We start from the raw sequence: 26,130 nt of genomic DNA on the forward strand, positions 1-26,130 counted from the left end.
CTGCTTTCAATAATGAGTGGGAAAGGAGACTCTAACAGAAATGATTTGTTGTGCTATCAAGGATGTAGCAAGTTGCCACCAGAAATGCTGTGGACCAGAGCAGCAGAGATTGTGTGGGCAGGAAGTGAAGTCTTTGCTGCAGTCAAGCTGCAAGAGGTAAAATCTAGAATAATTTGTTAATAGAGGTGTCTGAAAGGAGCTGAATAGACAAATTGAGAAGCAGAAGAGAAAGAGAAGAGTTTTGAAGTCTGAACTTTGACAGCTAAAAGCCACATGCCTGAAGTGTTGGGCTGGAAGTTGCTTGTTGATGGGCTGTTTGGCACAGGGTGGAGGAAGAAACAGTTTTGTGCTTTGACCTGAAGTTAGGCACTCCAGCCTTGGCAAGGTCAATGCAGCCCTGTGCCTTCCCATGCTGGTGGTGAGTCAGCAGCTGCATACCTTTTGCAAATGTCTCAAAATGGTAACTGAAATCCTTGTTTTGCCAGTTTGCTGCAGAGTGTGTAATCCTCACATCCCACACAGTTGTAGGCTGAGCTGGTTTCATACCTTTATTTCACTCTGCTGCTGGTCTAGCCTCACTCTACTCACACATCTGCTAACAGAGGGTTAGGGGCCTCATTCTGTAATTGTCTCTAGTTTGCTTATGCCAGCTGAGCTCACAAGCAGCGTGAGAACACCACAGGGTGTCTCATCCACTGGGAAGCAGACCCTTGTTTGGTCTTTCTGTGTAGTGTTGGGCTAGTAGAAGTTGTATGGTATCCAAAGAGAGCAGGGTCTCTTCATCACTCCCTTGCCTTCCCAACAGACACCTATGCAGTAGCTCTCACCTTGATGTGGGAAGGATGGGGGTGGAGGGGGGCTGTTGCTCTTCAAGAATAATGAGGTTTGATCTTAATTTGCCGTTGGTCAAAAATATCCTCTTTTCTTCTCTGCTTTGTTGACAGCTGCATTGTGCACTGCTGTTAGAGGCTACATTTTCAATTTTGAGTTGAGCAAAATGCTGTGGTTGCTAGGGGAGAAAATTATTAGTATTACCAATATTTATTATTTGGTCCCCATGGAAACTGTAGTTCTTTGGGGTGTCCTAATTCTCACATTTTTCCTTTCTATGGAAAAGATACTTCTTTAGCCATGAAGTTGAGATAGTTATTTTCCAGGAATATATGCACAACTCCCTTTGTGCTCTAGTATGCTTGGCAGATGTCTGTCTACGGGGAATTGGTGCTTACTAAGCTATGTTGTGGCTTCCAGTCACACAAAGATCGTTAGGGTATGGTTATCTAATTATATCGTGGAGGTGTTTTATTGCTTTTGCCTCCTCTGCTTCCTGTTTGATTTGTGCTTTCCACCATCATTATTTTTTTTTAATTTGCTGCATATTTTAAATTGATGAAGAGTTATTTGGTTTATTTTGGTTTAAGTGATCTTAGAGGTCCTTTTCAATCTAAATGATTCTATGATTTGATGGGAAAATGAATTTTCTGTTTTCTACTTAAAGGTATAACTGTGGCAAAAACCATGAGTGTGCCTCATGGCTGTAAAAGGGACACAGTAGTACCTTTTTTTTTTTTTTTCAGCGTTTGAGTTCTTCAGATTTGCAGATGAAAGCTGTTAAAATACTAAGTGATTTATCCTTGGCAGAATAGTTAACTCCGTGTTTGGCTCTCTTACAGTGCCTAAAACAGTATGTGGAACTTCTGATCAAAGAAGGTCTAGAAACAGCAATCAGCTGCCCTGATGCTGCCTGCCCAAAGCGAGGTCATCTGCAAGAAAATGAGGTAGGTACACTTTTCCTGCAAATAGGGTGTTTTCTTTTCATTACAGGATGTTTAAATGTGTCTTGCTCTTTATGTTACAGCTTCCATTGTTAACAACATATGTTTTTATTAATTCTTCAAAAGTCAAATATTTTGTCTCTGTTTGTTTAAAATTACTTAGATTATTGCTGTTCCTAACTGGAAATTTTTCTTCTTTCAACAGATTGAGTGCATGGTTGCATCAGAAATCATGCAAAGATATAAGAAGCTACAGTTTGAAAGAGGTAACACATGTAACACTACCTACTGAAGGCTGTGAGAATAGGTCCATTCCAGAGCAATCCTATAAATCAGAATCTGCCTGCACATGTTCATGCAGTAGCATTGGTCATTAATTACTTGGTAACAGGAAAAAAAGCCCCAAAACCTAAAAAGTAATTGTTTCTGTTCTTGCCTGCATGATTCCCAGAACTGCAGCACTCTGGGAATAAACTAAGGAAAGAAAATTGCTATGTATTATATTCCTAAATAGCTAAGGGAGGGAGTGACTTCTATTTCAAGCTTTGCTGTTTAAGATGCCTACTAGTACTGTAGGGGCTAGAGAGGAATACTGACCACTTTCACAGAACCAGCATTTTGTCCTGGGGTGGCATTTGGTACAGAATTAATGAATTTGGTACAGAATTAATGGTTCTGTGTGTAATGATAGAAACATGTTAAGAACATGAGCTGCCTGTGTACCTAGGGATATGTTGAATGGTGTAGCCTTAGGGAACTTACAGTAAGGTTTTGCTGAGGGCAGGACCCAGTATAGAAACCACTGCAGTCATTGGTAGGTTTTTATTGCCTTCAGTGGGCTTCAAAACATGAAGTTACTTACCTGTAAAGAGCTTCCAAGAAAGGGATGAAACTGTCTAATGCTGTTGTTAAGCACATGGCTATGATTGGGTAGAGGGCAACTTCAAATAGGTTCCTACTGGGCAAGACATTGTAAAAAGACTTTCTGGTGGGTTTTACTGCATAGTATGCACTGTATTTAGCTTCAAGTACAACTGAAAAAATACATCTCATTCTCAGAACAAGTTTAGTTCAGTGAATGAAAGTGGGCAATTAATTGAGGCTCATGGAACTCACTTTAGTTTGGTACCTGTTTGCAAAGCTGGCCAGATTTATGTCAAAGTGGGTCGCATAAATTAAAAAGCTCCTTTTGAAAATTTGTGTCTTCAAATGCCCTGCCAGTCAGCCTCCGCTGGAATGCATTGTTGTGGAAGGTTGATCTTGTATCCACCTTTGAATTTGGTTCTTTTGTGTCCCTTTGCAGAAGTGCTTTTGGATCCATGCCGGACTTGGTGTCCATCCTCGACTTGCCAGGCAGTTTGCCAGCTCCAGGAATCAAGCCCACAGGACCCTCAACTGGTCCAGTGCAAAGCGTGCGACATCGAGTTCTGCTCTGCTTGCAAATCTAATTGGCATCCAGGTCAAGGCTGTCCAGAGAACATGCCGATCTCTTTTCTTCCAGGAGAAACAAGGTAAGATATTGCAAAAGATCAAGTATTTAGAATATAAATATTCAATTGCTGAACAAATTGGATTATGAATAGTAAAGAGGCATTTTCCTGATGTTTTGTTCTAAAACTGTTTCCTTCACTTAGTCATTCCTGTCCTTTTAATGCTATGTTCTAAGACTGAATAGCTCTTGGCTGCCTTACTCTTTGCCACCATTCCCAGCAAAGCACAAAGGAGAAGCTTGAGCTTTTGGCCTTTTGCCCCAGTGGGAAAAATATGACATCCAGGCAGCTCATCAGCCTTCCCTTGAGAGATGATCTTGTTACTGTTGCTCTCCTGGACAGCGTGAGAGTCAGTAATACCATGCTAGAGAGAGATTTTTAGAATACCCTGTCAGTCATCCTCACCACTGCACATTTGGCCAATGATCTTAAGTTGTGTTTCAAGTAGTCTCTTGTGGCAAACTGCAGTCACTGAATTAGAAAGGCCATTGTGCATGTGTTCCACTTCATGTTTGGGCTTTTTCAAAGATTGTATTGCACCCCAAGGCGTCATTAAAGCCCTGCCCAGACTTGGACTTGGTTACTCATAACTTGTCTTCTTTGAAGCTTTGCTGTAACAGGATGACTGGCTAAGATGCTGTCATGATGAGTTCCTGATCAAATACACTAACTTTTGCACATGCTTTTGTGTGTGCTTGATAAGAATGGAATGTTGCTAAATTTCATGGGAAGGTAATAAACTTTATCTATTTTTGCTTAGTGTTTGGTTGCTTTTACTTTTTATTTCCCACTTCATTTTTTTCCCCCACTGAATAAAAGTAAAAAATGTTTTTTCATTATTCTGGAGCATAATGTGCCTGTTAGCAGTGTTTGGAGTTTCATATACATTTTATGTATACAAAGCATTTTTCTCTAATATAGTCGCCCTTAGTGATTACTGTGTGTCCTTTTATCCTGCTGTTAGGCAAATCAATGAATCAATCATCAGTCCCATTTTTCAGCGAATTGTTGATTCCCCAGCAGTCATTCTTGTAGCTCACTCTGGCAGTTGATGCAGGAATTGTCATTTAAGGTGCATTTTAATTGTTATGGAGTGTAAAACCTGCATACAGTAGAAAACTACTTAAAAGAAATGAAAGTTGTTCCAGTGTTTCAATATTCCTCTGTGTTGTGCCCACTGTATGAGGGGACAGCTCTGGTTTTGCACAGTTGTGCAAAACAAGAGTCAGTGCTGACCCTAACTCCTGAACAGTGACTTGTTAGGACTCTGTCAACAAAGTTTAGCTGAAAGAACAACATGCACCAAAACCTTTGGGTTCTTGATTTGGAGGAAAACTCCTAGGGAGGATCCTCAATGAGAGCACAGACAAGTAATCTATCCCTGGTGCCCCAATCCAAAGGAGTGTGGTCTGGGGTTATTGTGCCAGCAAGGGATTGTTTCTTCATCTGAGAAACAAAGGAGGAAAAAGGAAAATTATCTAATTGTACAAAACATACAGGTGTAAGCTAGCTGCTGCTCATGTCATTTGTTACAGGAGAAAGTTGTTCAGTATCTATTAGTATCACTAGATAACAAAAACAGCCGGTAAAATACATGGTGAAGAAAGTATCCTAACTTTTAGGTAGACACTGTAGTCATTAAACATCTTTTTCTAGAGATGTTTGAAAAGTAGTGTATAGCCATAATATCTGAAAAAGGAAACTCATTGAATAATTGAATCTCTAATAATTTATTTTTTTTAAAACAAAAAAGCAGGCTTGCCTTCATAGCACAGTTCTTAGACATTCTTCTCTAAACTGACATTGCCACACACTTAAATAATTTCTCACTCTCTCCCACAGTTCAGTTTTTAAAATGGAAGATGATGATGCTCCAATCAAACGCTGTCCAAAGTGTAAAGTTTACATTGAGCGAGATGAAGGCTGTGCCCAAATGATGTGTAAGAATTGCAAACATGCCTTTTGCTGGTACTGTCTGGAATCTCTTGATGTGAGTACATGCCATGCACTCTGGCTCTCAGAAGCTTAGAAGTTTATTTATTTGCCATCCAGCTACCTCTCTAATCAATTAAATAAATAGCTCACTAGCTTCTGGCAGCAACTCACCAGAGCTGGTGCTGGAAATTTTATTGGATTTGTATCCTCTGTTTTACTTGTCTGACCTGTGTGAACTTAGCATTTGGTCTGTGTGAGTCAGTAAATAATTACTAAAAAGTAAATTTTACTAAAAAGTAATTGCTAAAAAGTAAAATTTTATTCCAATAATCCCTTTGCAATTTTTACATGGCATCTATCATGGGGAGGGGTGTTGCTTTTTATTTTCCAGTACTGACTTTTCAATGTTGCCTTTCTTAAAGGAAGTACATTATGAGAGTATCAATGCTCTTAGTCTGAGGAAGTTTCACAAACTAGATATGGTATGTCATTAGCAGTCAGATTTGTTTACCATTCATTGTATTCTGTGGGACAAGAAATAGATCTGACATAGGAGAAAGAATACAATGTTCTCCCAACACCAGGATTTTATTGGTCCATAAGCTGCTGCTGTCATATGTTTATATTTTTTTTTAATCTGCCTGTTATCATGCCCACAGATCATAGTATATACAATACCCAACATCTGTTTCCATGTCATCAGTTTTACTTTATAACATTGTTAACAATAGCAAAGGAAATTAGGTTCCTGAAAGCTACTCCGACTATTCAAATCCTGTGGTTGTCCCATTTGAATACTTTACTAACAGTCCTAAAGTCACAGGCTTCTCATATGCTCTCACAGATAAAAAAGCAGTGTTCCCTTGGAACTAGGTCTGCTGCCTTAGCTAGTTTGTGAGAGGCTGACAGAACTGATAGGGACATAGTATCTCAGAAGTCTGTATTGCCTTTCTGTTCTTCAGCTAGGTAAAGGAACCAGCTTTGGGAAGTCTGCAGCACAAGTACTGATTTTCGTTTGCTCTTTCTGTATGTATGTAAAATACATTAAATGGTCAGCTTATCTTCTTGGATTCTCTTGCTAAACTTCAGGCTAGCATTTAAATATGCAGCTTGAGATCCTTTGGGAGAAGAATTCATTATATATCTGTAACACACGCTAAACAAACCTGTATGTGAAGACACCTAACTGTAAACAAAGTACTTTTGAAAGGTTGGACATGGCCGTATCCACTTGCTTTTATCTTTCTGTATAATTCCTGTTGTCAGGATATAATATTTTGTAACTTGAAAACCTTCTGTTTATTGCCTACCTTCTCATTTTATATTTTGTAGGATGATTTTCTCCTTATACATTATGACAAAGGACCTTGTCGAAACAAGCTGGGGCACTCCAGGGCATCTGTTATCTGGCACAGGACACAGGTAAAGCTCAGATCTATAAAAGCTCTCTACAGGTCTGCCACTGTCATAGTGCTTCATTTTAACACCTTTGGGTAAAATACTGTGCCAAAATGGTAACTGATTTTCACAGCAGAAATAAAGAGGGCAGTTGCTTGGAGTGGAGCAATTAGCTCTCCTAGAGAAGACCCTCCTTGGCAAAGCACCACTGAGAGCCAGAAAAGGTATGTTTTGCAGAGCCAGTTCAGTGCCAGTCCAGATATGTTCTCACTGAATTTGAGGACGAGCTAGGTTGCCACCCTCAGTATTATTTACAGAGAAGCTCTTTCTGCAAGGCACCTTCAACTCTGGATCCAGAACTGGAAAGGAATGAACCTGAACACAGTCATTATGTTGCTATGGACTCTATCTGACTCATTCATGTAGGTTGGATAGAAAGTAACCCTGAAGGCTTATCATTAGTTTCAAATACAGATTCAAATTGACAATTGCAGAGTGTGGGAATACCTCTTGTGGTCTAAATTCAGTGTTGCTAGACTCAGCAGGAATGCTGGTACTAAAACAGCTCTCTGCAGCACTTCAGTGCATGCAGTATAAACTCTAATGTGTGACTTGGTCCAATCTACCGCCTTTACAGTCACTTCAGAGATGTGGGGACATCTGTGTATCTGAGTCATCTCTTCCTAAATTAGCTGTGTGCCTGGAAAAAGCTACCTTAGCGTGAGATGAGATACTTTTCTTGAAGTACAGATTTCTTCCCATTTGAGCATAAACCCCAAGTCTATAGAATAATCATCAAGTCTGGATAAACAGCTAAACTGAAATAAAAAGAGGAGAATCTCACCCCTCTCCTTCCACACACACTACTGGGTGTCTATGGGCTGGGTTTTGCTTGGATTAGCCAATGGTATCTCAGGAAGTGTGTGGGTACATTAAGCTTACTTGATAAACCTGTAATATGAGGTGATTAATCTGATATTTGAAATCTGTTCTAAGCCACTGCAGTTTGTGCAGATATGTTTGATACATGGAATGTTTGATGATCTGATCATTGTTAATAAAGAAGGTGATAATTCACTGCTAGTCAAATAGAATTCTGCTAAACCCACTAAAGCCAAATCAACACTGCAATTGTTTCCTTATGTTAACTTTCTTTGAGTAAGTTGTTAAGCTTGTTCTTAGATTTATCCAAAGCAAATTGAGGTGAGTCTTTGGTTTGTTGTTTGTGGGTTTAAAAAAAAAAATATTTGTTTTGGCCTGAGAATATGGCTTGATGCCTAGTCAGGCAGCAATTTCTTCAGAAGAAAAAGTACCCAGTAAAAAGTAAGTAATACTCAGCAGGCAGTTTTACTTAAAAATAAACACACACACACACAAAACCACACCAAAACCAACAAAACAAAAGCAACAAAACTTGATGATTTCTTTGATGGCATATTGAGGCTGAAAGGAAGGTGTAAATAGATGTTTTATATTAATTACCAGTAGTCTGTCTGGTCCACTAAATTGCTAACTTCTAGCTTGGTTCTGTCTTACCAGTGTACTCAACCTAGGCTGCAAAGAGCAGCATGGCAATAGTTGCAGCTCATGATTTTTAAAGATGAGAATTTAGCTTTGGTTTCTGGGAAGCAAATGCAAAGGTTAGTAGAAGTTGCATCAGATTGTCAGCGCCCCAAAAAAAACAAAAAAAAAAAAATAGAATGAGTTATGAAACGTGCCCACCTCTGAAGCTGGAAAAGAAATTGCTGCTGGGAATAAATAAAACTGTTGTGGCATGCAGCTGGGGCTGCTCGTGGCCGGGCAGCAGGGGCCGGAGCGCTCAGGGAGTGTGGCAGTGTGATGGGATCGCTGTCCCACAGCGCCATCTCCCGCGGCCGCCCGGCGCTCCACCCGCCGCGATTCCCGCTGCAGCGCATCCCCAGAGCCGCGTGAGATCAGCAACGCCAAATTATCCGTGGCCAGCAAAAGTGCTGCTGCATCGTCCCATGGCTAATTTAATATTTGCCAGCTAATTGAAGTGGCGTATCCAGCCCTGGCTAGAAGAATCCTTAATGAGTGCTGTGCTCTGATTTCATTTTGCCTTCTGCTGTGAGGTTTTGCTGTTGCATTAGCATTCCACTCTTGCCCTCATTATTCAAAATTATTCACAGACACTCTCATGTGAATAAATCTAAATTATTTTCTCAAATAATTTGTGGGCATATTGTTGCAGCATCACTCTTACAGTTGCCTGTGGCAAATGGGAAACTTTCTTAGGCAATGAAGCTCAACTTGAATGTTTTTAAAATAATTTTCCAAATTTAAGCTCTGTAGAAACTACTTTGTCTCATTGACTGGATGGGTAGGTCTGTAGTCCTCTGCTCATGCTGGGAAGGAGATGATCAATAAACGTCAATGAAAAAGATGGGCTTAGATTTTGTCCCCTGAAGCAGCAGGATGAACTCAGGTCTGACTGCAAAAAGCCATTGCATATGCTAAGTCCTCCTATAGTCCATAGTGTTTGTAATCTGTGATTGAAATTCCCAACCTTGTGTGCATGCTGGTGGGACGTTTGTGGGAGTCTTCCCAGATTCTCTGAACACCACCAACACCTTGACTAATTCTTCTTGAAGCTTTCTCCAGAAAACAAAGGGAGCACCTGAAAGTGGAAGTCTTAACTTTCTTGTATCCTTGATTCCAATATTTAGTATTTAGGTTTGATCAAGGAAGAAGGTAGTGATGTGCTTCATAAGTTGTTTGCGATATAGGAAGACTCAAAAAGGCAAATAGCCATCTGCATCACTTTGTGTGATAAAACATAGTTGTGTGACACAATTCTGACTGGAGCCATGAAACTTGAACATCACATTTAGCTTTCACTGACGTTACTGGTCACAGGAGCTGACTCTAGTATACACATGGGCAGAGTTCTGGCTCTGATTAGATCAGTGGCATTTGCTGAGGTCTTTTTGATGGACACAGATGATGCAGTGGTGGCAGCAGACACAGAATCTAGGCAATGCCAGCCCTGACATAATGCTGTCCCTTTCTCTTACAGGTGGTAGGCATTTTTGCAGGATTTGGTCTTCTACTTTTGGTGGCCTCCCCTTTCCTTCTACTTGCTACACCATTTGTTCTGTGCTGCAAGTGCAAATGTAATAAAGGAGATGATGACCCTCTACCTACCTAGACTGAGAGAAGATTGGACTCACCACGTGTTTTGATTTTATGTTTCCCTCTTGCACTTATATTGCTGTAGCCTTACTTGCCCCATTCTGCTTTTCATTGACGCAGTCTTGATTCCAGGAACTGTTGTTACTACTGTTGTACAGACCACTTGATAAAAGACAAGGAAGGTAGTAGAAGGCAAGTTTGGTGCTAAAGGGAGAGCATGAACCTGGGTAGCTATCTGAAGAGGTGATACTGCTAAAAATAATACAAAAAGTTGGTGCTGCCCTGCTGGTGAACTGGGAACTGTACTGAATGACATCAGCAAACCAAGCTGAAAAAGCATACAAACTTCTGCATATCTGTTTGCTTCCAAATTTGGTGTCTTATTCCTGCATATATTTAAGTTGCCTATCATTTAAATCAGATAGTCAATTTTGTGTGACTTCATTACACATCCATTTTTTTAAAGCCATCACAATGTCCTTTTTAGTACCTATTTTTTCAAGTATAACAAAATTAGTAAGGTGCATATAGGACATCCTATGCCTTTCTTGAAATCTGGGATGGATGAGAGGGACAAAGTTGGTCTTACTGCCTTCCATAAATTTTATAAAGTCTTGTAAAAATTTGTTTGATTAAAAGCTACATTTTAAAATCGATTGATGAAGCTGTAAGGTTGAGTGATGACACAAACCTGCTGTCTATTCAAGTTTCTTTTAAAAATGCATCGATGGTATTGGTTACCCCTGGACCACTAGTGTTTTTCTGAGTTATTTTTTGCTGTTGTTTAGGGTTCTGCTACACTTATAGGGCTATGTAACTTCTAATCCAGGTATCTTAATCTTTTTATACATACATAGAAATATATATATATATAATCCTATTTAAACCAAATGTGTAAATAGCTGTGCTATTGAAATATTTTGAAAATTCAGGATAGCTTGCTTCTGTCTTTAGGGCAATTATTAAAAAATACAGGACTAACTTTACTGTTTAGTAGACTCTTGGGTTATAAGTGAGTCTTTCCTTTTAAATATAAAAATACATCATGGTTATCCCTGTAGTTAATATGAAAATGCCTGGGATATTTGTGGAAGTTGTACTTTGCATTTAAACTACTTAGCCCATTTTCAGAGTTAATATTGTATGATATGTGGTGTATTGTGTTAATAACAATACTGTGACAAAATAAGTTTTTATTTGAAAACTAATCACTTGATAGTTTTGCAAAATCCAGTGCTGTGTTTTCAGGGTAGTAAAGTGTGCTATTCAACATACTACATCATTGAGGTTTCCTCTTTAGAAATATTTTGTTGAAAACCATTTTGCTCTGATTTTAAAGCCTACAAGAATTTGACTAATAACTTCTTGCCGTGAAATATGAAGCACCTGAAACAGTGTGTGTGTCTGTAGTACTGAAGGAGAACATTCTTTTGAATGGCTTGTGGACTGAAGCTTTACTGCATTTTTTCTTCATCATTTATTTCTCTGTGTCAGCAATGTACAGAGATGGATGAATATCTTGAAGCCAGGATAACTTTACACTGAAAATGTCTTAAGATCCTTAAACACATCTGCTTCTGGCTGCTGTAACAGGCTGGGAATATGTTTTCATAGCTCAACCATAAAAACTACTCTTTATTATCTTTTATTTTACACAGTCTATCTGTTAAATAAAAATATTGTAGGGCACAGTTTTGAAACTTTTGAAAAGGGCCAATTTCTTTTTATAAAACTGTGCTCCTCCCTCATCTTCCAAGTTAAGTGCTATCCAAATTCAAACTGTATCTAACCACACATTTTAGCTCTAGGAGCTGGAGATTATCTGCAATTCACTTACTTGGCTTGATATTAATGAGTTCAGCTTCTGTAATGTGAATAAAAAGAACAGCTTGTTTCCAGAAAATCTGAAATCCTTGTGATATCTTCAGATTGTTTATGGCAATGCACAGTTCAGATCTTTTGTTATCTGAGTATTTTTAGTATTTTAGCTGTCTTTGTTATTAAGAAATTGCTTATTTGTGTGAAAATATCTGTAGGGAAGTATGGGTAGTGCATTTGATCCCTGTTTGCAGGCTCCCAGGGGTGTGTGAAGCACTGCTGAGTTCAGTGGGCAGGGAAATGCTTCTCTCCCTCTGGCTCTGGCATCAGCTCATTCCATCTCCCAGAGGTATCTCGAGCCAAGCACCTGAGTTGTCCTGAGTCATAGCTTCATTGTCCAGAATTAATGGAAATCCTTCTGCAAAGGACAGCTTCCTGCAGGTAAGCTTGAACTATGGCCTTTTCTTTTTGGCCCTGTAATTCTGTTTAACTAGAGGAAAAACCTGGACAATAGGATGTAAAGACGTCATGGGTTATTCATTTTCTAACTGAGGGGTTTTGCTGTATTGCGGCTGTGGCTGATGACCATTTCTACTGGGATCATAGTAAACAGGAGGAGTTCAGTGGCCTGTGAACAGTACTGAGTGTTCTGATATGAGGCGGTTTATTTTCTCTGTGCCTTTCTTAGAGATTTTATGTGGAAATACAGCAAAACTTGACTTTACCAAAGTGCTCTGAGGCCAGTTAATAAGCAATGTCAAAATTAATGCATTTCCAGATTTAAAAGAAAAAAGGAAAGAGAAATAAGTTCTTTGCAAATACAGAAATTTTAAAATTATAATTTATAATTGATACTCACAGGTAACATTATATATAATCAGAAAACTGTGTCAATATATCTCTGATCCCAACATACTTGAATTGCTGCTGGTGATTTTTATGACACAACTTTTTTCACATCCCGGCTGTTGGAATTTACTATATGCCTACATATATTTTCCAAATACCTACCTAGTCTTTTCAGGTTTGCTAAATGTCATTCCATCTTTATTCTCGGGGATTTTTTGTTTGTTTTTATTATTGTTAATATTATTATTATTATTACTACTATTATTTTAATGCTGATTTGGTTCCAAAGTAGCAACTTTTGGTGGCAATGTATTAAGTTCAGGGTGCTTTTATGTTACAGCTTATGTTGATACCATGACATTTAATACCCCAAAACTGAATTGTAAATACATAATTTTAAACTCTTGACGTTTAAACCCCCTGCCATGAGAAAGAGAATGTTTGATTCTTCTGCTTTTCCAGTGAAAGCCTGTTACAACAGCTACGACTTTTTAGATTTGCACCAGAAAAATAAGTGTCACAGCATGATTTCTGTTGCATTTTTGTAGTTACGGTATTATCTAGGGGGGTTTTATTCACACAGAATCATAGAATATTCTGAGTTGGATGGGACCCACAAGAATTGAGTCCAGCTCTTGAATGAATAGCCTGTTTGTAAATGCTGTGTTTAATGACAGTACATCATATACTGCTGGGGTGTCATGTTGTGTCACATCTAGCGAGTGTGGAGTCCCAGCTCCAGAGGCTTTGCATCTCCCTAGGCTGCTGTTAGTTGGGCTGAAGTCAGTCCTGAGAGAGAGCAGCACAGCCCACATCATCTTCAATGGTTGTAGCACTGGGTTTTCCCCTGTGTCATTGGACAAGTCACTTACCTTCGTTTATCTCAGTTCAACCATCTTTTAAGTGAATGGGTCAATGTTTACATAAGGAGGGCTGTGAGGGCACATTCATTGGTTTTGAGGCTCTTCAAGAGTTTGTGATGATCAGTTAATTATATATAAAAGATTACTGTAGTTTTATGTTAATATTTCAGTTTTATTCATGTTGGCATTCATCCTGAAGCCTCCTACTACTGACTTTAGCATGTCAAGAATTTAGGATACTTTCCCCCACATACTAAGAGGTATGATCCTTCTTCAGATACTCTGGTGCCTAAATTAGGCAAAATCCCTAATAACAGCTGACTGGATCAATTCTCAGCTTAGAGTTGAGCTCCTGACATACGGAAAACAATCAAAATTAGTGGAAAGCTCTCATTTATAGAGCTGACGGGATAAAATATCCATAGGTCAAAAAAATACAAAGTGCTCTTTTTTTTTAAAATTGTTATGGGCAGGATGATTAAAATGTAGTTCTGTGCATTTCATGTGTAGGCCTTTTACTGTATAGGAATAAATATTTTTAATGCAGGCCATTATCATTCCAGTGAGGTGCAGCATGCATAAAGCTTTGTGCAGGTTTGCTTTTTTAAAACCAAAGTTTATACATTTCACATACATAATGTAAAAGCCTGAGGAAAACAAATAAGTTACGGTTGTTGATGACAGTGATATTAAAGACATCAAAAAAAGCCTGCATCAGCCCTTAATTGCTAATGCACTTGTACTAAGTAAGGCATGCTGTTTGTGTTTAGAGCCCTGTGGTCTTCATTATTGCTTTGATTTGTGTATATCTTATAAGAATTCCAGGGACATTAGGTACAGGTACATGGTACATAACTGAACCTTTCTTGATAATTTTATTATGAGGTATTTTAAACTTGTATAGGGATAAGCATGAAGAAGTCATGCATATGTATAAATAATGTATTTGACCAGTGTAAAAATAGTTCTGTTGATGTATTTGAAATGTAAGTGCATTTTGTGCCACTAACACTGTGATGTATAAAGGAGCTGTTGAATGCCTTTTAATGTGGTGTTTTGTACTTTGAATCATATTGGAGAGTTTAATTTGTAATTTCAATAGATATTTTAAATGAATGTGTTTTGTGTGATTCTTCATAGTGACTTTTCCCTATGCTTCTCTACCTCTCAGTCCTTTGAAGCAAGCACAGCCTGCAGCCTGGAGACCTCCTGCCAAAATTCTGGGCATAATTGTGATTTCTGACTCACCATCTCCCAGCTTAGCTAAGAGGGAATCTGGGTATCTCTAGAGCCAGTTTGATGCACAAATCTGTGTCCTTGGTTCAGGTCCTGTTGCAATCCATGGATGGATACTCTAGCCAGGTGAATGTGCTGCCCCAAGGATCCCTCTGAGGTGTGTTTATGTTCTTGAACCATGGGTTTAGGTCTGGTGGAGGTGGCTGCAAGCAGCTTGTACTCCCATCAGTTTGGTGGTGTGGAAGTGAAACTTAGAGGCAAAGCCCAATATCCTGAATAACTAAGCATATTTAACTCTCTGATAGTAGTAATAAATTCTTATGTTCTTGACTCCATCAACGAGCACTTTGCACTTTTCCTTAACTGCAATTAGATTGTAGACTTTCCTTAAGTCCCCACAGTTTATTTCTCACTTGTTAGGATACAATTTGTCTATACCCATAAAAAGCAGATGCACAATTTGTTCAAGGTGTGCATAAATAATACACATCCAAGTGTTTTATACCTGACAATTTTAGAAAAGGACACATAATAGCTGCTACTAAGTCATTTCTTCTTTCATTTTCATGGAGCATAATGATTTTGCTCCATAAGGGTAAGATCAAGTTAGATGTTTTGTTCAATTAATTGGGCAGAAAATAGTTTCTAAAAGCTGCAACTGGTTTTGACCTCTTCTAGGAGCAGGTATTGGTAACAAAGTGATCTTTCTGCTTGCTTCTGCTACTCCCACACTATGTTGCTTCCAATTAGCATGTGCTTGGTGTTGCAGTTTTCTCTTGGGGAGTCTGATTATTTCACAGTCACATGCAATAACCATGTAGTTTAGTGACCTTTAGCTCCTGGGCAGTCCCTCAATTTCTCTACCAGGTTCAGCTTCCCTTGCTGTAGAAGGATTTTCCAACCCCTGCTTTTCAGCTGTGTGACTGGGTTTCTGCACAGCAGTCTGTCATCAGAGAATCAAGCACTGCAGAAATTAAAGGAATAGAAGCTGTCTAAAATTAGAAACTTTAAGCTGAATTCTCAAGTGGCAAACTTCTAGCACATGTATGTTCTAGTAAACAGTGTGCAGGATCATTCAGTTGCCAGAGCTGAACCACATCCATAGTAGTAAGTTCTGTTCGGAGGGACCCCAGCCCCAAAATAACTCCTGAAGTGTACCTGAGCATTGGATGGAAGAGTTCTGGTCAAAATCACATCTGTAACTGTCCTGTAAGAACTGAAAGGTTGAGACAATGGAATTGCACAGCACAAGTGCCTTGTGCTAGTTCTAGCATTCTGCTAGTTACAGTGGTACTAATGGAGGTGTTGCTGTAGAAACTGTATTGTGTACACACACACGTGTGGGGGGCAGTGCTAGAAATTGCCACTACCAACTTGAACTGTGCATCCACAACATCCACAAGGCACTGTCTTTTTTTTAATTGAGATCAGATAGGAAGTTCCTCATAAGAGCTTTTGTGCTGCAGGTACTTGACCTGTCAGCACCATATCTATAGCAAGAGTTATTTTAGGTAGGATATATTGAAACCAATGTAACTTTCGTTGATTTTGAAAATCAGAAGCAAGGTTATTTTGTACAAGGAAGTCTTTGCTACCCAGATTCTGTGCTCTGGGAACCAAGATTCAGCCTAGTATCTGACATCACTTAAGTATGAGATTTGACTTGACTTGACATTCATGTGTCTGGCCTTAACTGGAGGTAGTTGGTGCAAAGATACATTTCCTGAGTCTTTGGGACATTTCCCTTCCCATCCTATGCTGATTTTACAGCTACAAAGTTGTTGTCTAGACAAATTAGGTTTTTTAACCTCTCAAGCTGCTTCTCAGGTGTGGTTTTTTTCCCCATATACTTTGATGACAAAAGTCTAAACGACTGTCCTTGTCCAGCCATATAACATTTACATGGCTAAAGCTGAGGACAACAGTCGTGGAGTGCTTTATGCCAAGGACTGCTTTCAGATATCAGGGCAGAACTTGCTGGTGCAAATAAGAACCAGGTTAGTCTGTGTTTCCAGGTGACTCTGTGTGTGATGACTATAACTTAACACGTGCCACATATACAAAATGTTTAGGTGCTGTAAGTCATACAAAGCAACTCACACATGGAAGCAATGGAAATGCACTCAAAAGACAAGTCCAGTTCTTTTGTGGTGTGTGACAGAGAGAGCAATGTCAAGTTGTGTGTGCTATCTCTGAATTTATTCCAAAGCCAGAAATGAAATTAACGCTGTAAGCCAAATAAAGAGAGCTTCTGGGAGTAAATTGTAGGTGTCCTAACTCAGTGCAATATTCTAAAATCCAGATGTATATATGTGTGTCTAGCTGATGCGTACTTTGTTTCTATGCACAGCATCTCCTTAAATGTCAAATGTGACTTCTAGTCTGTGTACTCATATATGACTACAGGAAGAAGAAATTCTATTGCATAATTTAGTTGGAAATGCAATAATTTAGCAGATTCTCTAGGCCTGACCTGCTCATACCAGTCTAAATTAAAGATGTTGGCTCAGCCATTCCTGACATCTCACTGTTGTGTTATTCTTGAGAACAGTTGCAAACAAGCACACATTTTATTTTTCCTCTCTACTCCCTCAAGATGATGTTTTGGTGGGTGGCAGAAATGCTTGGGCTGCCTCAAAATCCTGAGGTCTTATTGTATGTTGAGAATGCCACTGTCATTTTGGGGTTAGTCACAGGAGAAATGCATGAGCTTGTGCAAAATTGCATTGAAAATTACCTTGGCTGATGAGCAGAGTGGAGTGTTTCTTTGTTTTCGTGCCGTAGTAATTATTAGTGGACTCATTTTGTTGAAGTCTCATGTAACTGCTACGAGGGTCACAGGTCGAGTGAGGCATTCCTGAGTTGGAGCAGGGATGAACTTTTCCAGCTGCCTTAGCAAAGCACCGGGGAAGGAAGGGTGTTGCGAGCAGTGAGCGGTGCTGCCGTGAGCCAGCAGGGAGCAGCCGCCGATCGCCGCCGCTCAGTGTGGGCTGCCTTGCAGGAGAAATCCCTGGGAACCAGATTTTCACCTCGAGCTCATAAAGTCTGTGTTTCAAAGCCTCCGCAGAGCTAATTGTAAAGATAGGGCTGAAAATAGCAATGTTGTGATGGGCCTGCACACTCTGCTGGGGCTGTTCTAGTCTCTGGTATTAACATACATTATTGCTCCTGTTCTCCCAGAGTGTATAAACCTTTTCTGAAAGGGAAAAAGCCCAAGTGTTTGAACTTTCAAAAGCTGATACAGAGATGTTCCAGTCTGCAACTGTAAAATGAGAGGTGCAAACTAGGGGTCTCTTTCAAAACGCCAAGTTCAAAAGACACTGACTTCACTGGGAGAAAAAGGGGGAACACTAAAAATCAGTTGGTTACAAACAGAGTAAGATTTGGCTAATAACACTGCATCTTCTCTCTATTTTATAATGGACGGATATTGGTTCTCAGCCAAATTATTCTTTTCTCCCTTCCTACACACGCCTGCTGTTGTATCTGTGTTCCTTAATACAGATGTTCAGCAGAAACAATACAACTGTCCAAACAATAACTCCAACCATCCATTCAGCAGTCAACATGTTTGGCAGGGGAGGTAAGATGCAACGGGGGGGGGGGGGGCAGTTTTGCTGTGAGTCCTTCTGCCTTTACCACTCTATTTATATGCATTCTAAAGTTCACGTGTCTTCCTACCCCTGCCCAGCCACCAAGAATCTTTGAGTAGAGGAAAAGTGAAAAGTTGGTTTCTCGTATTTTTTTGTGACCTAGAGGTTTGTTTCAGTATCCTGTCAATACTAACACAAACTTTAACTTCTTTAAATAAAGATATAATATGCAGTCCTGGCTGCCACCATCTCCATGAAGAAATTCCAGGGACTCGCGGGAAACTTCTAGTTCATGCCAATTACAGCCTATTAGGAAAGTGTTTGTAGCATGTTTTTGAGCTGAATCTGTTTTTCCTTTTCAGAACCTTGAAATTTTCTTATGTGAAATGGTGCAATTAGAGGATTGGGGTAGCACAGTGTATCTTACGAGACCACTAACACTTTACTCCCACCATATCCATGCATTTTGTTCAGCAAATTTTCCCAGCCTTCAACATCAATCGGGGCTACAGACTGAGAATCTTTACAGTGCAGGATGCCTCCAGCCTTTCAGTGCTCCTTGCAGCTTTTCCTGACTTCCTAGCAGCAGGGTAGTGTTTCTAGGTGCAGAGTATTGAAGAATAGCCCTTGAAAGATGCAAATCAGGGGCAGGGGGAAGGGCTATCTTGCTGTTTCCCACAACTGGAAGCAGAAAGCAGAGAGATCCAGAGCAGCAGAAGGGAGAGACTCTGAGAAATTGCACCTTTCTCTCTGTCACCTCTATCTATGCTGTGACTAAAATGTACTTGGGTGCTCAGTGCCATCATCCTCACAAGCAATTTTTATCCTTTCACTTGTGATCTCAGGGTGTGCTGCATTGCAGTCTCTGCAGTCAATTACTAGCATTTCCTTACAACTAAGACTTGGTAAGGGAGGCAGAGGAAGGTTGTGACTGGGTTAAAATGCGGTACCTTGCGTGAGAGCTGACCCTCTGACTCAGCTTCTCCTTTGCCTTGAGAGAATTAATCCAGATATTTTCTCTGCCATTGTGCTGTGGAAATAAACTGAATGTGAAAAGCTACAGCACCTGCAAGCAGCATCCTTTGTCCTTCTATAGACATCCCAGAGTTCCTATGAAACCCAGAGAGTTCTGTCGGGTGCAACCATCTCTCTTTCATAGCTTTTAAGATTAAGCCTCAGAAAATGCCTTCTGAGCCACACGGTCTGGCCAGAAGCTATGGAAAAAAGGGAAAAGCTATGGCTGTGAGGAAAAGGAAACTGAGAAATGCCTGAGGTTGCAGCAACATCTGTTTTAAAGCACAGGATACCTTAATGACCCTTCAGGACACTCAATACTTAAGGTCTTTAAAGTTTTTGACGGCAGCCTCAAATGTACGGACTGTCAGCACAGATCAGTAAGGTTATAATGCTGCTCTCAGCTGGATAGACAATGCTGTTCCTTACCTCAACTCGAATATGAAGTTTGCAGAGGAGCTCTAGCTGCTATCCAGTGCTAGCAAAGCAGCTGAGAGCTGCCTGCCTGCCCTTTTCCTGCAGCTCACAGCACCATGGAGCCCTCCCCAGCAATGGTCATGATTGCCTCTGCTCAGAGATGACCATCTCCAAACAGGCGTGGGCAGCAGCCCCACAGAGATGACTGCAGTGTTTCTTCAAACAACAGTTACAAGTCTTGCTCAGGAGGCTGCATCAGGTGGGATTTGCCAATAAAACAACTAACGACACCCCAGTGGAAGGGTTTTATAGAGCTTTGTGTTTCTGAGTGTTCAACAACCACATGTGAAGCACTACAAACAAAGCTCCTGGATACAAGGAGCACTCAACACATTGGTAGGGAGAACAAAACATTTTTCTGTTAACAAGAAAGTATCATAATCTCTTTAAAGGCCATAAAAGCAGTCAGAACATGAGGTTCAGAAAAAAATTCATTCCTCTCTAGAGTGTCCTGTATGTCCTTTGTGTATGATAGGTTTTTCCGCCCTGAAGAACTTACTGTCTCCCAGTTTCTCTGAAGAGCTACTGAAGGCTCAACATAAGGTTTGTGTGAAGAGTGTGTGGGTTGTGCTCAGGCTAATTGCTGCCCCTGCAGCAGCTGGGAGGGGGTGGTCACAGAGGAATATTAAATGAAGGTAGTCCACAGAGATTAGAAAAGGTGATAATCACTTGATTTGTCAGGAGTAGAATCAGGAGATTTAGGCAAATATCTCCAATTCATTATTATTTTCTTCAACACGCAAAATTTCAAAAGATACCTGGCATGTACCCCTCTCCCACTCTACAGAGAGAAAAACCTCTCTCATGTTACTGCTGGCTTTTGTTTCACTGTTTTCTTCCTATTTTAAACATAAGAAGCAAACCCCAAAATTTCAACATGCTCTTGAGTACTGCACAATGCTTGGCTTATTTCTTTTCATGCATGGTGTCATGGCAACCGGAGGAATTCAAAATTAATTATAATCCAGGCAAGATGGCCTCTACTTTATGTTTGGTTTAGCCTGGCCTCCTGATTTATTTTTGGCAAATCAATATCAGAGGTGCTCTTTGCTATTAAAGATTTTTTTTTCTCCGGTAAAGATCTTGTGGTCACTAATTTAAACATGTAGCAAGCTGCCAATGAAAATTATTACTTTGAATTAATAAAGAGATATGAGACAAAAGAATATTTGAAGGGAAAAGCAGGAAGAAGTAGTAGTAAGTGATTACGTGAAACAGATCTTGTTAAAACTTTAGTAAGCTCTGTGAGTAAAACAAAGCATGTTCTTTTTAATAGGAACAGCTCAACAACTATTACTGTTAACAATTTCTCTAAAAATATTTGATATATGACTTATTAATCAGACATGAGAATATGCTTCATCTGAGAAATTCTCAGTATCTGCTTTGATATGCTGATGCCTTAACCTTAAAGACACTTTGCTGATACGCAAAGGGAACTCAATAAAAATTCAGTTAAAATTTCCAGTCTTACAGGTGTTTCACTTCCTCATTCGAAGTCAAAGCACTAAATTCTTCATTTTTCTCTTCTTCTCTACATTGCTATAGAGTCATATATTGTATAGTTTTTATGTAGAGAGGACCAAATTAAAGTTTTTAACCATTAAATAACATTCTTTCACCTGGAAAGCTAGCTCTGGCAAACCTGCAAATCTGTACCAGCAGATCTGTTTTGCACTTCCACCTGCAAACATGCTGTGCATGCTGTGAAGCACCACAGTGCAGACTGAGACACCCTGCAGCAGATTCCTCCTGCCTCTGCTGCGCATAGTGCAGAAACATCCCCCATGGCGTGTGTGAATGACCCATTTATGAGGCAGCTTCTGGAAAATCATGGGAGGTGTAAAGGCACTAATCTTAAAGGAAGTTATGGATTATCTATGTCTATCTTTTTGGCTTTTGAATGATAAACATCCATGTCTGCAAGTTTTCATTCATTATGATGACCAGAATCAATATGTTTAAAAAAAAAACACACCAAAACTGAGATACAGCACAAGCTCCTAAAGTAGTATTTTTTAATAAATAATAAATACAACAAGGCATTGCATTTTATTGTTTTGTACAAAATATTTGCATGCAGCTTAATTCCTTTATGCCGAGCCAGTCTGAATTACATGTTCCAGGTATAAGGTAGCCAGAAACAGCCTACCATTGACTAAATAGGATATTCTCTTTTTTTTTTCTTTCTTATTTATTTTAATGAGAAAGAGAAATGCTTTTTTTATTGGCATGAAAAACTATACCTGTCTGTGGGGGAAAAAAAGCCCAACAACCTATATTCAAATGTCACTGTGCATTTAGTTCTTGATTTAGTGAAGAATGGAAGAGATCTTTAACTAGGCTGACAATCCCCCAGAAGTTAGGCACTAGGCAGTCCTGAAGCTTGTGAACATCACTGTTGTTCAAGCCTTTGCATGCAGTGAGAGGAGGGCACTTTGACCCTAAGCCTTTCCACACTTATTTACCTCTGGGATCTCAACACAGTTGCTAGAGTTATTGCACAATATGTGCTGATGACTGGAAATTCCAGAAGCTAATGCCCTCCCAGATGTTGGCATCGGGGATCAGTGGCATTGCATAAATAACCTCTGAATATTGTGACTAATTTCTATGTCAGAAAAACAGCTACCCATTGCAACAACTGAGAAAGAACACATGGGAAAAGTAGCAACAAGCTCTGAACAACAACTTGGCATGTCCTCCATGCAGAGTGTTGGGGAATTGATCCACTTAACAGAAGTAAGAGACAAGTCCAGGCACCTTTCCTGGTTCCTTAGGTCCACATATGAAGTATCAAAGAGGTGAACTCTGCTAGCCATATTTTTTGAAGACGGAAAATTACTCAGTTCAACAAATATTTGGGGATTTAGACACTTCCTGAAGATGCAGGATGAAGATATTCTGGTATGTAATGTCATTGTAGGATCAGCTTTCTGAAGAAATTTGGGAGGCTAAAGGAGAGTGGGTAAGAGACAAGGAAATAACCAGATTTACTAGTCCACAGTTAATCTGAGGAGTAGTGCTTTCCTTGTGTCTCTCTTGCTGTGGCTCTCTTTCAATGTTTTGAATCTGTTCTGCCGGCAGCCAGCAATGGTTATAGATTATACTGGAGGATTTCTTGCATCAGAATTACTCTAGCATGCTTTCAGATAGTTCCACAAATTACTATTTCCAATTATTTTTGATGTTGTTTTAAATTACTCTGTTTATTTTATGCATGGGAATAATGAGACCCAGCTTTTGTTCCATATAGACTGGCAAACAGGCAGCAATCATACATCAGTGCTGATGTGTACCAGTAAATCCTTTCTCCCAAAATGCTCCCAAATTGTCACCTCTGAAAAACGTGATCCCAGCTAGCAAAACAGTGAGACCTTGCAGGCAGCTGAAGAGAGGCTGTATGTTTAATCCATAGTTAAACAGAAGTGGGAAAGCAGTAGGAGCTCAGTAACTTCCTGGATATGAACAATGTTATGTCAGCTGAAAACTTGGCAAAGCAGATTCATGTGGGGGCAAGGACAAAAACTTAAATAATTAGGGGAGAATTGCCCAGTAGAGCACAAGAGGACACTGTACTTAAAAAAAAAAGGAAACACACAGCAGTGTAATTAAAACCAAAACAAAACCCCTGCACAAGCCCCTCATGCAAATGCAAGTGAAAGGAGGAAAAAACACCAAATGCAAATCAAGGAAGGGTAAAAGGTTTTTGTGAAAAAACATGCATACTTTATTTAATACTATGTCTATGTAAAAGACTATTTCTACTGTGTTTAATGAACTGTGTAGAAAAGTGCATATCAGGGTTGCTTTGCTTTGCTATGCAAATCTGCTCCAGCCAGGACTGCTGGCAGGACACTACTCTTGATGGAAACAGTATTCCCACCTGAGTGAGCACAGACTGACTTCCCTTCATTCAGCACTGTGACCAGGGTCACTGGAGAGAGTCACTTTCCATCTTCATACAGGGCAAGCTCAAGGGCCAAACCTTAATACTGTAATTTTAACATTTTATAGCTTAGCATTTAATGAGAGTTAGATCAGTATAAAGAATGATGAAGTGGTTCCAAAGGTGTCCATGGGAAACTCTTCTCAACCACAGGGAATAATACTAAATGAAAAGAGTTTGGAAATTGAGAGGAATTTGACCTTGGCAGAAGGTGGACTGAAATCAGGGACTGGCACCTTTCAAGGGTATTGTTCCAGTCAGTATTTTTCCTGCCCATGTTTGATGTTAAGCATCCAAGTAGGAAGTTGATGGGAGCCAGAGACACCATTCTGAGCCAAACAACGTGCCACTGATGAAAGGTTCAAACACCTCAGGAGACAGGGCTGGACACTGCTGCCTTTTGTAGAAGACTGGACTTTTAGGTAGCAGCTTATGCTGGCCTTGCTGATAGAACCTGATGTCTTTCGAAAGAAATTTGCCTGTATTCCCCCTTTGCAAAGTTTCTGACCTTGATTTTTCCATTCTTTCTTTCTAATAACATTTTGTTGTATTCAGTGCTGGAGGCAAATGCTAAGACCAGTCAAAAAATTAAACCAAAAGGTAACCAGAGAAGTCACTTGTTTTATATTATTCAGCAACTTCTCTTCCTATTACTTTTTTCTGTCAAAGAACCAAATAATTAAATATCTTAGAGAAACTTCTGCTTTTGAAAAACAATAAAGGAATCTTCATCAAACATCAGTGATGTCTCTAGTAGTGGTGGCACAACATGCAACAAAACCTTGCAGTATCACAGCAAATTTCCATCCCGCTTTAGTCTGGGGACTGAGATGTAAATAGCAACAGTGAAAATGTGCCCAAAAGAAATAGAGATTTACAAGGCAGCCTTATTTTTTCAAAATCTTTCACTCCTTTTTCCATGCATCCATGCAAATTTCCAGCATTTACATTTGGTGTGCATAATTACTATATTCTGCAAAATTATTCATTCATTCCTTTCACAGAGCTGTAATGAAGAACCCAAAACTGAGTTTCTCCCACTGATTCTCATGTTTTTTATCTCATCCAAACTGGATGTCTACAAATTAGAGAGCTAGACAGCAAAGCCTCCCATTACATCCAACAGAAAGAAACAGTTACCTCCAAAGAAGGCTTATCTCACAAGTCATGCAAGTTTTAGACTTTTCTCTAGGTTGGTATCTAAGAGGAGTGAGATTGAGATGAGATGAGATGAGATGAGATGAGATGAGATGAGATGAGATGAGATGATTGAGATGAGATGAGATGCTCCCTCTTTCAGTCCACTGATACTGAAGTACCATAGGGTTGGTTTCCCACAGGTTCTTCTCTTCCCAAGAACCAACACAGGATCTTGTCGGATACTTTTCCACATGTTCATTTAGCAGCCTCTCTGAAGTATCACTGTAGACACTGTAAAGCTGCAGTCTGAGATCAATAAGTTTTAGCTGCTTAAACTTCCTCAGATAAATTTGTTTCTGAGGGGTCCTGTGTGTTTTTGTGGAACTGGTTAGAGTGTTATGTTCCTGACTGCCTGCTGCAGAGGTTGGTTCTCATTTTGGTTTCTGAGCTGACAGGATAGACTTGCTGTTCTCAAGTGTTATTTCTGTGGGGGGAAAAAAGGGGTCTAGAAATCTTCTGGGGAAATGCAAACAAATGTTGCATGTGCTCTGTATTTCAGCAATTGAACTCCTGAGGGAAGTACCTGATAGTGGAGAAATTAAAACAATGAGCTTGGTACAGCCATACATGGGAAACTCAAAGTGAATTTGATTAAGAGTAAAATGGCAAATAGTTAGGATTTTGTCCCTGCTCTGAACTGTGATTAGAAACAGTCATCTGAGTTACCTATGGGGGATTCTTGCCTAAACTAACCTAAAACATACGGGACCATCTTGGGGACTCTTCTGTTTATAGTTGTTCATATCCATCAGGTCTGCAGGTTTCCAAATAGCAGTTCTCAGTTTCATATATCTAGGTGTAGCCCATATATAAAAAGATCCATAGCAGGACATTCACATTTTGAATCACTATAATTTTGGGTAATATTCCTGCTTTCCATTCTCTTCTCTCTTACAACATAACTGCAGAACACTGGTGCCAGAAGCCATATGTCTTCACTTTGAATATTTATATGTAGTCTATAGTTCCCTCTGGTTTATTGTTTCTGACTGGTCTTTGTTTTTAGAGCAATTCATCAGTTTAAAAATAGATGGGTGTGTTACATTCAAAAAATCCCAATGAAGGTTGAATGCTTTGATCTTTTCTTATTGAAAAATGCTGAATAATAATTCTTCATGTGACTTTCTAAGACTTGCTGAACACAAGTATTTATGGATTTCTGAGCAGTTTGATATTCCAAAATAGCTTTTTCTAATGAAAATGAAGTTAAAAAATGCAGGCTAAACTAAATTCTCTTACTGTTGCCATTATAATATTTTTTGGCAAGTCTTACCTCTTATTGTATTTTGGTTGAAATCAAGTCTCATGCTTGCATCTTACATTCACTTTTGTTTGAAAACATAATGTCCTAAATATGAAGGCCATGACCAATAATATTAT

The 26,130-nt window shown here is 39.5% G+C and overlaps 1 protein-coding gene across 6 annotated transcripts in view; it reads left to right on the plus strand.

The window, feature by feature from the left end:
- The window catches only part of RNF144A (ring finger protein 144A), a 65,438-nt gene extending 51,041 nt beyond the window's left edge, over window positions 1-14,397 (plus strand). For 5 of the 6 annotated variants that reach the window (XM_085056813.1, XM_085056811.1, XM_085056812.1 and 2 more), the window contains 6 exons: window positions 1,674-1,778; window positions 1,981-2,041; window positions 3,079-3,286; window positions 5,108-5,255; window positions 6,533-6,622; window positions 9,636-14,397. In XM_085056813.1, the coding sequence (XP_084912939.1) occupies window positions 1,674-1,778; window positions 1,981-2,041; window positions 3,079-3,286; window positions 5,108-5,255; window positions 6,533-6,622; window positions 9,636-9,767 (744 nt within the window). In that variant the 3' untranslated portion in view covers window positions 9,768-14,397. Of the gene's footprint in view, window positions 1-394; window positions 419-1,673; window positions 1,779-1,980; window positions 2,042-3,078; window positions 3,287-5,107; window positions 5,256-6,532; window positions 6,623-9,635 lie in introns of those variants that run through there. The other variant, XM_085056814.1, reaches the window with a different exon arrangement.
- The last annotated feature ends 11,733 nt before the right edge of the window (window positions 14,398-26,130 follow it).

This window comes from Lichenostomus cassidix, chromosome 3 (assembly GCF_008360975.1).
Source record: "Lichenostomus cassidix isolate B80296 chromosome 3, HeHo_3.0, whole genome shotgun sequence".
NCBI classification, from domain to species: Eukaryota; Metazoa; Chordata; class Aves; order Passeriformes; family Meliphagidae; genus Lichenostomus; species Lichenostomus cassidix.